The 14,543-nt window shown below is 34.2% G+C and overlaps 1 protein-coding gene across 7 annotated transcripts in view; it reads right to left on the minus strand.

The window, feature by feature from the left end:
* The window catches only part of LOC134533915 (dynein axonemal heavy chain 7), a 139,982-nt gene that overhangs the window by 64,822 nt on the left and 60,617 nt on the right, over positions 1-14,543 (minus strand). For all 7 annotated transcript variants that reach the window (XM_063371704.1, XM_063371705.1, XM_063371706.1 and 4 more), the window contains 6 exons: positions 12,665-12,828; positions 9,626-9,812; positions 7,269-7,495; positions 5,717-5,901; positions 3,531-3,732; positions 1,379-1,556 (listed from right to left, as the gene is read on the minus strand). In XM_063371704.1, the coding sequence (XP_063227774.1) occupies positions 1,379-1,556; positions 3,531-3,732; positions 5,717-5,901; positions 7,269-7,495; positions 9,626-9,812; positions 12,665-12,828 (1,143 nt within the window). The remainder of the gene's footprint in view (positions 1-1,378; positions 1,557-3,530; positions 3,733-5,716; positions 5,902-7,268; positions 7,496-9,625; positions 9,813-12,664; positions 12,829-14,543) is intronic.

Below are 14,543 nucleotides of genomic sequence, written 5' to 3' on the forward strand. Positions count from 1 at the left end.
ATGTTTGCACTACTCTTTCTAATGGTGGGATTAATGGTCCAGAAACTCGTTGGGATCCCGACTATCGCCATGGGAAGATGACTATGACATGGCTAGCAGATATTAGCAGAGATGATTCTGCGGTGACCTATTATTGTCTTCTGCAGCATGAAGGTGAAGGGACAGCACAAAACCCAGGAAATTTCCATGAGCTAAATACCTCCACCCGGCTGAGAATCAGATCCAGGGCTTTCAACTCAACAGCCAGTAGCTCTGACCACCAAGCAAACAGGTACAGAGTGTCTATAAATACCTGGTCATCCAATTTAAGGACTTTTTCAGGACCTTTAAATTAAAATTTTCCTACAAGTCTTTTTTATCAGAAAGTGATTTTTAAATATACATAACCAAAATCAAACATGAGCAAATGTAAAATACACACAACCAATATCAAACATGAGCAATCAAACATGAGCAAATGTAAAATATACACAACCAATATCAAACATGAGCAAATGTAATGAGAATTTTTTTATAATTTGCAGAAGCACACCAATTTTTAAATTATAAAGCTAAAATATTTTCAGAGATAATTTCCATATGATTTAAGTCTCTAACTATATATACTTAACGTGAGCAAAGTGAGCGAGTGAGGGTCAAAAAACCATGCCTGTGAAAATCTTTGATTACGCGAATCAATCAAAGCTCTTTTTAATATTAATTTCACTTTATCAGGAAATCTGCTAATTGTTCTATTTGAAGCTTTGGATGTGAAGCAAAGCATCGCATCTGATTTGCATTAGTTGCAAAGTTTTAAACCATTGGAAACATGAAATTATTTAAGTTCTTTTTTTGTGTTGTATATGTTTTGCTTGAAGTTGGTTACTTGTAAAAATCAAAAAGTGGCACTTTTTTTATTTTTATGAATGCTCAATATTAATATTATGCAGGTTAATTTTATAATTTTTATTGAGTGATGTAATATAATACAAGGTCCAATTGGTTAATCAATTACTCAGTTCAAACATTACAAACGTAAAAACAATTTTTTTTTAACTTAAGACCGATATTTCATTAAATAATTTTGATACAGCTTCGCTGAGAAAATATTAGCAATTTCATTTGATTTAGCAAATATTTAAAACATTTGATTTGATATTTACTTTGTATTAAAAATAACTAGTATTTGCACAGGCCTACAAAAAAACAAGAGTTAGCAGGAAGCTAACCACAACTGTTTATTTAGGGACTTGTTCACGACTTTCATGAGCAGTCCTTCAGTTTTCTTACTTTTCTGTGACTTCCGTGACTGTCGTGACCTGCGGACGCCCTGAGGTCGGGCCGTGTATCATGCACCTTTGCTTAATATCATCCAGGTGAACTGCTGAAAGAACTTTACCTGCAGCTGGTTGGCCGTTATCTGAACGGTAAGAGTTATGAACGCGGGCACGTAATTTTCCAGCGAAAGGCCATGCATCATTTTGTTCTGGGTGTAGAAACTTTTTCCCGTGCCTGTGTCGCCAATGAGCAGCATTGGGCAGTAGTGTTTCAGGTGCAGGTCCATTATGTACTGGTATCTGAAAAACCACACACTCTTGATGCAGTCAAGCAGCGGGAAATGACAATAATGATACTAAGCCGAGCTAGCGATTCCCTCATAAATTATATTTTGGCCCAACAAAAAAAAATTAATTTTATTGATTCACAAGCCAGCTGATTTTCAATGGAAGAGTTTCTACTCTGCATATGAGTTATATATTTATTTATTAGAATAGAGCAGTGCTTGGGAAAGTAATAAATTTTTTTTTTAAAACAACTGACAAAATGGCTATTAATTGCACATTCATCTGATATTAAAGTCACATGAAGTTAAATTCTGTGCTCCTCAAGCTGTAAAGCTTTTGAGCTGTTAAGTTGTTTATTTAAATGTTGTAATAATTCTTTGAAAAATAATAAAAATCAGGTCTGTTATTGTTAAAGTTAACATTGAGCTAAAAACATACAGAACTGGCTGGATAATCTCTTTTATTAATTTTACAGTTCCTTATTTTAAAATTTGTAACTAAATACAGCATTCTGCAGGCTGTAGATTAGCAGCATCATCTGTACTCAAACTCTGCCGTTCCTGTTAAATTGTTGATTCATTGGAGAGCTCTGCTTACTAAGCCTTTCTGTTCATAACTGTGCTATGCACAATTAGAGTTTAATGAATATCTTTCCATTGAGGTAAGAATTTAAAATATTAAAAAAATATATACAGTACTCTCGCTGTAAAAAGAAATTCATATATTTCAGAAACAGTGAATGGCATTAGACACTGATGCTGTTTTTGAATGGAAAGGATGTGTCTTTTACAACTGCAAACTTAAACAAAGGATCATTAAATTTCAAGGTTGCATTCAGTGAGAAGCTCGCCATTAAAAGATGTTAGAATTCTTTCAATGCTAACAGAACCTGGGGTAAAAAACAAAAATACTTTTAGGTACTCAATTGTTAGCATTTACAAATTTTTCACACTCAATTTTTAAGAAATTTTACATTTTTATTTAGTATTTATTTGACAGTAATAGATGAACACAAAAACGTGTACATAGATAGTAGTTGGCTGGCTAAGCAACAGACTAGCAGTATATCTCATGTATAAAAATCAATGTTTGTTTGTTGGTATTCTATGAGCTCACGCATCTTTCAAACAATTGAGTTGAAACTTTGCACACTTGACCTTTGAAACAAGAGGAATGTCTTAGTCTAGGTGAGATTTCGATAAAACCAACACTCAAAGCAGAATTTGTTAATTATTTTTGATGAAATTTCGTCATTTTATTGGTGACGCTTTATTCCTCTGCATGGCAATGGGCTTTTTCATTTTTGATGCCTTCTGCGTATCCATGGAAATTTAGTATGACGTGTAAGTAGTATCCGATAATTACCAGTAAGTATTTTATGACAGTTTCTCTTTTCTATGGTCTGAATACCAATGGTAGCATGTGAGTAGAGATAAAGATAGACAGATAAAATAGGGAGATAGTGTGACATATAGTGAGATAGAGAAATAGAGAACGGTAGAAAAACATACAGAGAGAGGTAGAGCTTGAGAGATATAGGGGGAGAGATGGAGAGAGAATAGAGAGAAATTGTGCTGTGGAGAGATATATAGATATAGGGATATTGTAAGAGATATGAAGATATGAAGATATATATATATAAACACATATATATAGGGAGAGTGAGAGCGATATAGGGAGGTATAGAGAGAGATATAGAGATGCTTTGTGTATGTGTACCTACTTAAACCTAATTTACCTAAAAATAATTGAATGAGCCATTGCAACATATGCCGGGCATGAGCTAATTATTACTAAAAAATAGTGCCACAAATCACTCAAAAGCTACAAGGATACATGAAAGGGCGAACGAATTGTCCTTTCAGGAAAGACTGCAATGGAAATTCTTTAAGGATCCTTGCAACTATTCGGAAGGATCTGTTAGGCCAAAGGGTCCTTTGAAAAGTTATTCAGTAACAGCACGACAAAATTTATGAGTATACTTACTTCAATGTGTCAATGGTCGGAACCATTATTTCCTGCATGTTTATAGTCTCTTTGACGTCTGTGGTCTCTAGTACCTCCAGCCAATGTCTCCAATAGCCCTTCTCCTTGAAGATGTAACAGTAGTCATGAATCAGGCCTTCGGGAGGCACTGGCACATCTATTTTGCCTATTCTGTTCGGCAGTGGCCAATGAGAGTTATTTCCTAAAACACAATAACCAATAAGCTTATAGTTAAACATTCCAGGATTAAAAAAAAATTAAACTGTGTTTCAGTAGCACAAGAACTTCTTGCATTTCAGAGAAATCCAGTGTTCCCTCTTTGAAATGAAATGCAATCTCTCTCTTGAAAAGTGACAAATATTTAAGTTATTATCATATACGTAATATGAACTGAATAATGGGCAGATGACTTCAGTAAAAAATAACATTCTTAAATGCTTGCAAATTATATATTTGATACTAACAAATACTAAATTCACATTTCATTCACAAAAAAAAGAGATAATTGCAAAGCTGTCTTACATGAGAACATATACAAATGCCAGTTTTTGAGTAAATAAATGATTCATTAAAAAAAAAATGCACATTGTCAGTTAAATGTTTGAATGTAATTGAATGAATTATTCAGTGAAAATAGACTGCATCTTTTTATCAGTTGAGCTTAGTGCTAGCAATTTAAATTTTTAAATCATGCCTGGAAATGTATATTAGAAACTTTGCAAAATTATGTAAACCTGTTCAGATTATTATATAACTAGAATAATCATGGTATAAACTAAGAAACCAAAATAAATATAAATTTTTGATGAAGGGCTTCTATATGTATATTACTATATTACTTGCAATATGCCACTATGATAGCTATATTAATTTTGTTTGCACACAAAACACAACATTATATACCGGTAGTTAGCCCCAAGCTTGTGCAATAATAATATATGTAATTTTAATGATGATTAAAAAGTACACACATGTACTTTAATTGCAGTTAATTATTTGTTATTTCTGAAAAAATTTCATTATAAATTTATATTATCACATTTTTTGTAGTAAAAACTTGTTTATTTTATTTTCGCCTTAAATTTCCATAGCCTGGTTTAACTTGTAATACACATTACCAAGTATGCTTATAGATGATATGTATGATTACCAGTAAAAAGTGGCATTGATGAGATTTTAATTTGTGATCAGTGATTGAAAAAACGTATTTTAAAACTATTAATATCTCAATTAATTTAAGATATGAATTAAGCTGAATACCTAGGTACCTATTTACATTATTTTTTAATTTTTTTAACATTTGCACAATTCATACAATAAAGTATATTAAAACATCAACAATTTAGCATATTTATAATTTATAAATAAAGCAGAAGTGGTGTTAAAAACTTTAAAGTATTTAAGGTGCTTGAAATAAAAAGATAGGGTTTTGTGTACACAACTGATTTTAAACTAGCGTACCTTTACATAAGGTACTATATTTACCTACGTTTGGATCACACATTTTATACAAATTTTTAGTTTAAAAAAAATGTAGTGCGATCCTTATAAAAAGTTTTTCACTTTGGATTAAAAAACATTTTCATTGCACTATGTGGTTGAATATGTGTGTAAATAAAGTCCAAGTTGGTTTTTATAAGTATACTAATTTGTTTAATTAAAATATCTCAGTATTAGTGCAAATTAATACACCATATAGCACCCAAATGCATGTTAATTCAATAAACTAAGCAACATTTAACCAGAACTCAATTAAAATTTAAAAAAAAAAATTATCTTTTAATGCTTAAGATTTAAGTAATGTCATTATTTCTGTACAAAGTTTGTACCAGAGTGTTTGGATCAGAAACGTTAATTTTTTTTCCTATCATCTCCTATCGAATCATTTTTAAACTGCTCGCCGATTTATTTCTATTGTCTAAATGTATCTTTTTTAGACAAAACTTATAACAAATTATTTTTATCGTAAAATATGCAGCATGTCAGCATTATACTATTACGATAGGATGAATACTAAAAAAATATAATGTATAAAAGAAACAATAACACCAGAATATTCTGTTTCAAAACCAAAAAAAAAAAAATTAACTAAAAATAAAACCATAAAAAATGGTTTGTACTCGTGACCGGTCCTTCAGTTTCAAGACTTTCACGACCGCACAAGACACCCTGGGGGACCGTCGTACCACTCCACAGGTCGCGGTAGAACTCGTCGAAGGCTCGACGGCTGTCGGCATCCAACACGCCGCCCAGGCCCCACACCCCGGCGAACAGGAAGGCGGCCTGAACCCAGGAGCGCAAGTGCTCGGTCCCACCATCGCCGGCCTTGACCGCACTCTTCAGCAGCATGTCCACCAGCTTCATCATGGACCTGCACACAGGAGCCAGCTTCCAGGCTGCGACTGACCGAACCCTCGCCTCTTGCGGCCATTTATTTCATCACACTCAATCATTTTATAGAATCCAAGCCCGTAAACATTACACGACGTAAATTGTTTGATGTCCAATATTTTTGTGTATGTACTATGTATAAATGGAAAAATGGTAGCTGTTTGCAATAATACGTGATGGGCACAAATCGTTCCAGACGTGGCTTCCTCAACGAAGCAGTGTAACTCATTATGACATGTCTGTGCCACAATGCGTTAGTCCTCAAGTTTTTGTGTTGTGAATATTATTTCTCAAAATATCAATAATACGCCGCAACTGCGGCCAACTTGTGATCAAGGAATTAAATGTTTTTATTCCATCAAATAATAATAATAATTATTATCTATCATATTTTACAGCTTGAAGATCTTAGCTCTGCTTCTAGCCGTTGTGTGATGGGTTGTCTTCAGGGATGGTGCCTACTTACGTCTCTGTTGCATGAAGTCTGAACCCTAGCAGTACTTGTACTGCACTTTCACGGAGTCCAAATGCAGACAATACGGAAAAAAGGGGGAATGGCGGGAAAAAAAAAGTAGTTTGGGCCTGTTTCGCACCCTTACAACCACTTTACTCACTTAAGTAGTCTCTTATCTCATTTATCTTATGTTTCAGAATTTAAAAGCAAGGTAGTTAAGACTTATCTCCCCCATTTGTTTATAAACCTTCTGGTCTTAATGTTCTACGCACTGAAGCCAATTCAGTATAATGTTTACTGTTTTATGATAATTTAAGAAGACCAATGCTCATCTGTATTTTTTCTTCTTTTTATAAAGAAGCTCATTAAAAAAAATTCTGAATTTCAATGTACTGAACATTAATTTTTCTTTGGCATTCCTGTTTTAATATTGACGTTCAATTACCTGGCAAAAGTCGCTAAACTGCAAGGCTGTGGTTCCGAACATGCTGGATAAAAAAACCTTTCTATATACTAGACTCATCTACTGTGAGTGAGCTAAACAAAAGTGTTATTTTTTTAAATTGTTTTTTCTACACTCACCACATAATTAGCTAATAAGGTACCTCGCAAAATTTTTTAGATTCCATGTGGATAAATAGGCAAAAATTTGCTACTTTTATTACCCAATAGTCTTGTATGAAGGTGGAAATTTTTTTGTCAGTTTTAATTCCTGAAAAGCTGATATATTAAAAGCTGACAAGGACAACCATTGTAAGCGGCTTCACTTCTGTGACGATATTATTACCAGAAATAACATAAAATAAATGTGCATGATGGAAACCAAGTAATACTCAAACTCTCTGACGATGGTAACTTCGCCTCTTATCTGATGGATCCGCAGTAAAACTCACATGACGAGGTTGGAGCTGCCGCTGGACACAAGCTGGTGGCATTGCTTCCGGATGAAATCCAGGCTGGGCGGGACCAGCCAGTCGAACAAGTCCTCCAGCAAGCCCTGGCACTCGTCCAGCCATGATTGGTCCAGCTGGGAGACCCAGGACGTCACAAACGGCTTCCAGCCCAGCAGCTCCGGCTCAAAGTATATCATGCCGCAGCGAGACACCGTCGCCGGTGATGCCTGTCCCAAAAAAACACCTATTGGCTGGCTTCTCATTAACAGGTGTTTAATTTTTCATGCACAAGGGTGTCAGAACAAAACACCAAAAGTTGATGTATTTTTCTTGCATTATTCTTCATGATCAATTCTACAATACTTGTGTTAATCATTAACTACGGTCAAACTTCTGACCCCTGTACGCATAATGTGTTTGGAATACAGTAGAACCCTGTTATAATGTTTTTCAAGGGAGCACAAGAAAAAAATTTTATAAGCAGGAAAACGTTATAAGCAGGAAATCTCAATTTAGCACTTAATAATGTTCGAGCTTTGTACCAATGGACTCACCAAGCTATGTAAACAACTTTAATGTTAAAACCAAAGATAGTATACTTTATACATGAATTTTCTGAAACAAGCCAACAATTTTTCAACTTCATCTTGTTCCCTGGTTAAATTTTGTTTGTCTTTAAAGATACACTGCCACATTTTTTGTAAAATTGTCTCACGATTCATGATGACAACATTAAGAGTGAGACGTCTACTCCTTCGCCACCTGAAAATGTTTAATTTTGGGATTCCTGCGTATGAATGGAAAAAAAAAAAATTGTAAGCAATAGAAAACACTTTTAGTTATGCCCTCGCTCAATGGTTGGCAACTTAAGTATCGTAGGACTATGTACGTGCATCTGAATACCCACTGGAATGGCAAGGAAGAGAAGAGTTGACTAAGGGTGCCAACTGACACGTAACTACGAACATTGTGTACCTTTAGTTTATTGCATAAAATTGTATTTTAACAAACTTCATGTATTGTATGGTTGTGATTGTAAACATAAACATACATAAAGGAAACTTTTTATCGTAAGTGTTGGAATAATTTGGTTTTAAAACATTTTTTCCCCATTTATTGAATGAGAAAGCAAACATTATAAGCAGGAAATTACACTATTTATGAACGTTTTATGCAGGAAATAAATACATTGTCCTTATGGGGGAAATATTGGGACTTTAAAAATATGACATTATAAGCAGGAAAACATTATATACAGGAACATTATAACAGGGTTCTACTGTATTCTCTTTTTACACTATGTAGTGTGCACTTCCTTGATGCTCAAAAATGACAATGTTTCCCAACCAAATTAGCTATATAGGTACTACTAGGGAAAATTTGGACCTTTGGAAATCCATTTGAAAGCATCAAGATGAGATTAAACATGCCCTTCCTGGTAAGCCTGATGCACCGTTTTGCCCACTGCACCACGTTCCCAGATACACCATATCACCAGTCTGGTGCATGTGTACAAGTGTGTCAGCACTGTTTGTGTGAGAAATAATGTTTCAGCTTTTTTTCTTGTATGCATTCGCAAGAATTTTGTAAGTATTATATAATAAAGAAGTGACTCCCATAAATATTTATAACAGTTTTTTCAAGAGTCACAGTGTAGGTTGTTTGTTAATTTTCTACATTTACTTGAATTTACCCCAATCATCACTGTCTCCAAATAAAAATATTAGGGATGGGCCAGTCAAATGCTCAAATCTTCAAATACCATGAAACCCTTAGTATTCAAAGAATTCAATATTCCAGGAAAAAGATTTGAAAAAAATTATTACAAGGAAAAAAAGTAAATTAAAAAATTCAACACTTATAACCTCCCAAGTATACTATATCTATATCAGTTTTTTTTTTTGCACAACTATCCTGTTACAATCCCCCCCAAGATATTGTTCTTGAAACATGTAATAATATAAATAAAATTACAATATGTATTGATTCTGGAAACTTTGTGAAATGACCATTTAAAGGATACAATGTTTCAACACCATAGTTAATATTTTTCATTTAATGTACATTTTTTTTAAATTATTGATCATTGACACCTAGATTCAGATTCAAGGGGTACATTTTTGAGGTATTCATTGGGATTCAAATTTGAGATTTTTATTCGAGAAAATTAGGATTCGACCCATCACTAACACACACACACACATAATATATATATACATTAATTTAAATTCAGTGCAATTATACAAAATATATATATTTTGACAAACAGCCAGGTTTCTGACACGGTGGAAAACAATTTACATTTGCAGATAGCAATCTCAGGACCTAAATTGCAGGCGGAGCTAAGTAAGACCAACCTGCAGCAGGTCCATGACTTCGAATATCATGGACATGGCCGGGGTGAGTGCGATGATCTCCCCCGAGTTGAGGCACAGCTTCTTGTTGTCGTCCAGCACGGTGTTCATGTTCTCGATCCAGACGGCATCCACCGGCCCGTCGAAAACCACCCACTTGCGGCCCCCGTCCGTAGCTGTCGCGAACCGCCTGCACATCACACTGTCTCTCAACAAGGGGTCTGCGAGTAATATTTGTGAATAGCTTAAAATTCGATTAGACATTTCAAATCAAACATTTATTTTTTAAATTATTCATTACAGTAGATACAACAAATGAAATTCATTCAAAATTCATTCACAAAAATTTTTTTTATGAAAAAATATATCATGTATGTAGCTAAGAAGATATTAATGATAAATTTGGATTTTTTTTTCCAACATTAACTACACATAATTTTTATTTGTTACACATTATCTGTAATTATACATAATTAAAACTGATTAAATGTTTTTTTTTTTTTTGTTTTATCAGCTATTTAAACAAAACCATTCTCAAAACTTGAAATTTTGTGTTTCAAGAAAATGTATTACCAGATTTTTGTTTTATTTTACACTTATGTATTATAGTTCTATGTATATTCCTCTCTTTAATTTAAGTGTATTATCTATTTTACATAAATTTTTCTTGAACCCCTGTTAGGTGTGGAGGAAAAAAAATATTTTCTGTATGTTTAACCCTTAGGTTATGACTTATTTAACAAAAATTTGTGTTCAAACTTTATATTTATTTTTTTACTTTTTCAAAAAAAAAAATTATGTTTTAAAACAGAAACAATAGAAAAATTCCTAATTATTTTCTGTACATAAAACATGTTATTTTTTACATTATTTTTTTCAATGAGTTAAAATCCTGAATATATTTTTTTGTATTATTTGCTGTTAGTAAATTATTTTTATACAAAACTATTTAACTTTTTGCATGGCCACTAGTCACATCAAAAGTGAAACTTAAAACTTCAATAATCCACTTAAACAATAAACAAAATAAAATTAACTTGAACGATAAAACTAAACAATAAAGTACATACACAACATACTAAAAAAAAAAATATATACCCTTACACTACTGGAATGTGTATACAAATTTTCACAACACTAAATGAAATAAATTGCATTTTTAAAGAGAAAACTTATTCTTGTTTCCAGCATAACAAAAAATGCAGCACAATAGTATTGCTTCACTAAGCCCTGAAGTGATAATTTTGAACAATTTTTAATGTCTTCTTCCCTTACTTTCGCATATCGTGGAACAAGTGCTTATCATAGCATAAGTCTAATTGCTACTTCTATAATTGAAAATTTTTAATAAGATAAATAAATTCTACTTATTTAATAAAACAAAAGGCATTTCAGTTGTGATATAAACTTGTTGGTGTGAAATTATCTCTCTTCATCACTCTGTGGTGAACCACTTGAATATAGTGATACTATAATCTGTTATTTTTCATTTATTTATGTTTTTTTTACCAAGTCATTATTTAAATTGGTTAATGCTACAAACTTTTTAAATTTTAAAGTTTTTTGCCACTTTCTTTCAAAAGTGTTAAAATCAGTAGAGTGAAATGTATTTCACAGTTAATAATGCTGAAACTATATAGTTAATGATTTACAAATTATTTAAATATGATTAATTTTTTATTTTTTTACATTACATGTAAATGTCATATTTCTTGTTGTTGAAAAACCCCAAAATCATACAATATTTCTGTCATCACCACTTTTCATTTTCTGTTCAGTTGTTATATGGACTGATCTACCATACTGTCATGGTTCAGAATTTTTCAGTACCATCTTATTGTAATTTCAGTGTGCCTTGGTTCGGACTCTTGAGTGGGTGTTGCAGCAACGGTGAGGCAACTCAGTAGTTGTGGCACGGCAGCCTGCACTGGCGATTGTTTTGCTAGCGCAACTACATTTCCAAGTGCTGTGTTACAACAATGGTGCGTCTGCCCGGCGTCGCTTGTGCTGAAGTTTTCAGGTCACGTTTTGGTGCAAGTAGTGCACGTAATGCTCACGCTCACTCGCGACAGGAGCACCAACTCAGCTGGCCCGAGCTTGGGTTACGAAATTTGCGTGGGGCGGGCTGAAACGTTCTAGAACGGAACACGAACGGTTTTTAAGTGACCGGGAATGGTTGTTCGGGGCTCACTCTAGGGAGAGGGTGGAAGCTATGCCCCTTCCCAGTGGTAATACGTCCCCTAGTCTGCGAGAATCATTTTAGGCTCATCCAAGGAGGAAACCTATCGATTAATTGAGAAGTAAGTGAGAAGAGTTAACGATGTAAAGTTCATTCTGTTTTCAAGAGCAAAGAGGCCCAATGCCCAAATGTAAGTTTTAAAGTTTTGGATTGGGAAATGTTCATCTTCCAGATAAATGTGAGTACACTACTGTCTTATCTGAAGTGTAATAGAAATTATGATTTAAGATCTTCTAAAATAATGCGTCAGAAGGGCTGGAGTTTGGTGAAGCTCTCTCTGTTTGTTGTAACATATAATTACATAAGACGTGACTTAAGGTTAATTTTTGGGATTCTGACTTAGAGGTTTAGTTTTAATCTGTTATGTTTTAAAAATTTCAAGAGTCTGTAAAATTAATGTTTATTTGGTTTTGAAATAGTGTTAATTAATTTTTATCCGACTCCATCGATAAAATTTTTCACCAGATATCCTGTACTGAATGCTGAACCTATACTTTTAAGATTAACTTTAAGGCGTAAATACAACCTCTTACACGATTACGCCAAGCAAGTTTTTAAAAGAGCTGCCGTTTCCCCTAATAAAACTTTAAGGCAACTCTTCATAGATTCCAATTTATTTATTTTATTTAAAGTGTTATTTTATTGTTTATTTAAACCCACTTGGAACAATATAAAATAAAACATATGATCCAAAGAGTCATGCAAATCTCTCTATGTGACATACACATACCCCTATAAAATTTGAGAATAACTTTAAAAATACAAGAAACTTAAGAAAATGCCAATTAATATAACCTACTGACCTGAAAGCTTTAGCCACAACACCATCGCTCCACTCGTAAGAGACTGGGTCAAACTGCCCGTACAATTGTCCCATTGTTATTGATTTGGGGTTGATTATTTGGTATTCTGCAGCCTGTTCACCATGCCCCCTCTCATGCATTCTCGTCAGCGTGCCTGCTAGCACCTGCAAACAAACACAATAAGAAGCGCCATATTTCACGGTGTAACTGACTTAAACCTGGTGTCATGTGTTATGGGTCTGAATTCCAGGTAAGGCGACACTGAATATGGTATTTTTAACTAGTAAACAATAGGTTTATTTTCAGGTTTTATAACTGCTGCTACTGTGGTAAGTTCACTACAAACAAAAATAAAGAAATATATAAGCATTATAATTTTATGGAAAACTTCTTAAGCTGGAGTCACTGTGCCACAACATACATGACACAACAGGCCCGATATGCTTAACAGCCAATGAAAGACAAGATTGCAGTGATATCAACATGATGAAACATGCGCCTTGACAGCCAGTAAGAATTAGAATCTTCTAATTTGGTCATATCATGCCATACGATGGAAAGCAAAATGGAAACCTTACAAAACTAAACTTCAAAAATCATTACCTACTAGGTAAAAAAAAAAACAAATTTCACTTTGAGAAGTGCTCCGCCTTCTGGTATATTTTTTGTTAATTTTATTGTCTTAGTGGGATGTTCATTTTAAATTTATTCAGTTCCATTACAGCATGACAGACTTTGGATGTTATGTAGGTTAATGTTTCGTAATTATAGTGAGGTCGGTGCTTTGTTCCGTGGCCTTGTGCGGCCTTGGAATTGTGGCCCGAGGCATCGAGGAAGTGAGCACCACCAACGAGAGGAACTGTTTTGTTGTTGGCCTACGAGGAAGGACGTCTTGCGAGGTAGGAACAAAGGAGACATGGACTATGCAGCTCGCTACAAACCTACTGGGCGACCAACAGCCAAACCTGCCAGAGGCTGCCTTTGCCAGCCGACTGTCCATCTCCAGCCAGTCTCTGGCCAGTTTACAAGTAAGGTATCGGGGTCACCCCTGTCCCGCCAGCCATCCGGCGATTTTTAGCTCACCTAGATTACGTAACATTAGTTGTCAAATTGAATTCGACTTTTTGCACAATGCAATGACGTTCATGGGCAAATTTTATCTTGAGCATTCATTGGCATTGCATCCTAAATGCGCCCCTTCAGTGCCGCACCATTTCGCATGAATGTGTTGAAGTGGACAGTGCGTGAAATTTTAAACACCCCTGTACCTGCAGAAAGCAAGGTGCATCCTAATTAGAATGGTAATGATGCTGACTGCTAAGACTGCTCGCGCTAATTTTGAAATTTTCCATAGTACGCTCCCATTTAAGTGTTCCTGACTTTAGAGGGGCTTAAATGTGCCTTCAACTGTTTATTAAGTTTTTTTAATTTTTAGCAAGATACGACTAAATGTTACTTTGTTCTGCACTTCAGCTATCAACAGGATTCCTTTACGGCCTACACTGTTTTTAGCGCATTCTATAGTACATTTTATAGATGCATTTGGCATGAGAAATTTTGTTGATAGCCATTTCAGAGTTCGCTGTGTTATGTTGTCATAGTCTTGTAACCCTACACTATTAAATCTGTCGTGCATGAACGATGTACAATGTGTAATCTGATTTGTCGTGTCACGTCCATTGTGGCATTGTGACTCCAGCTATAATCTGTTTGTGTCACACATGCTGGTGTTTGCATGAAAAACTAGATTATGCTTTTTTAGAATAAAAAAATAGGGATGAAGAGAATTTAGAGTAATATTTTTTTTCCTCTGGTGCCATTCCAAGATATTAAATATGTAAAATTTTTGCATTTTACATCAACTTATATCTGAAATGGG

The sequence above is a fragment of the Bacillus rossius genome, chromosome 7, assembly GCF_032445375.1.
Source record: "Bacillus rossius redtenbacheri isolate Brsri chromosome 7, Brsri_v3, whole genome shotgun sequence".
In the NCBI taxonomy this organism is placed as follows: Eukaryota; Metazoa; Arthropoda; class Insecta; order Phasmatodea; family Bacillidae; genus Bacillus; species Bacillus rossius.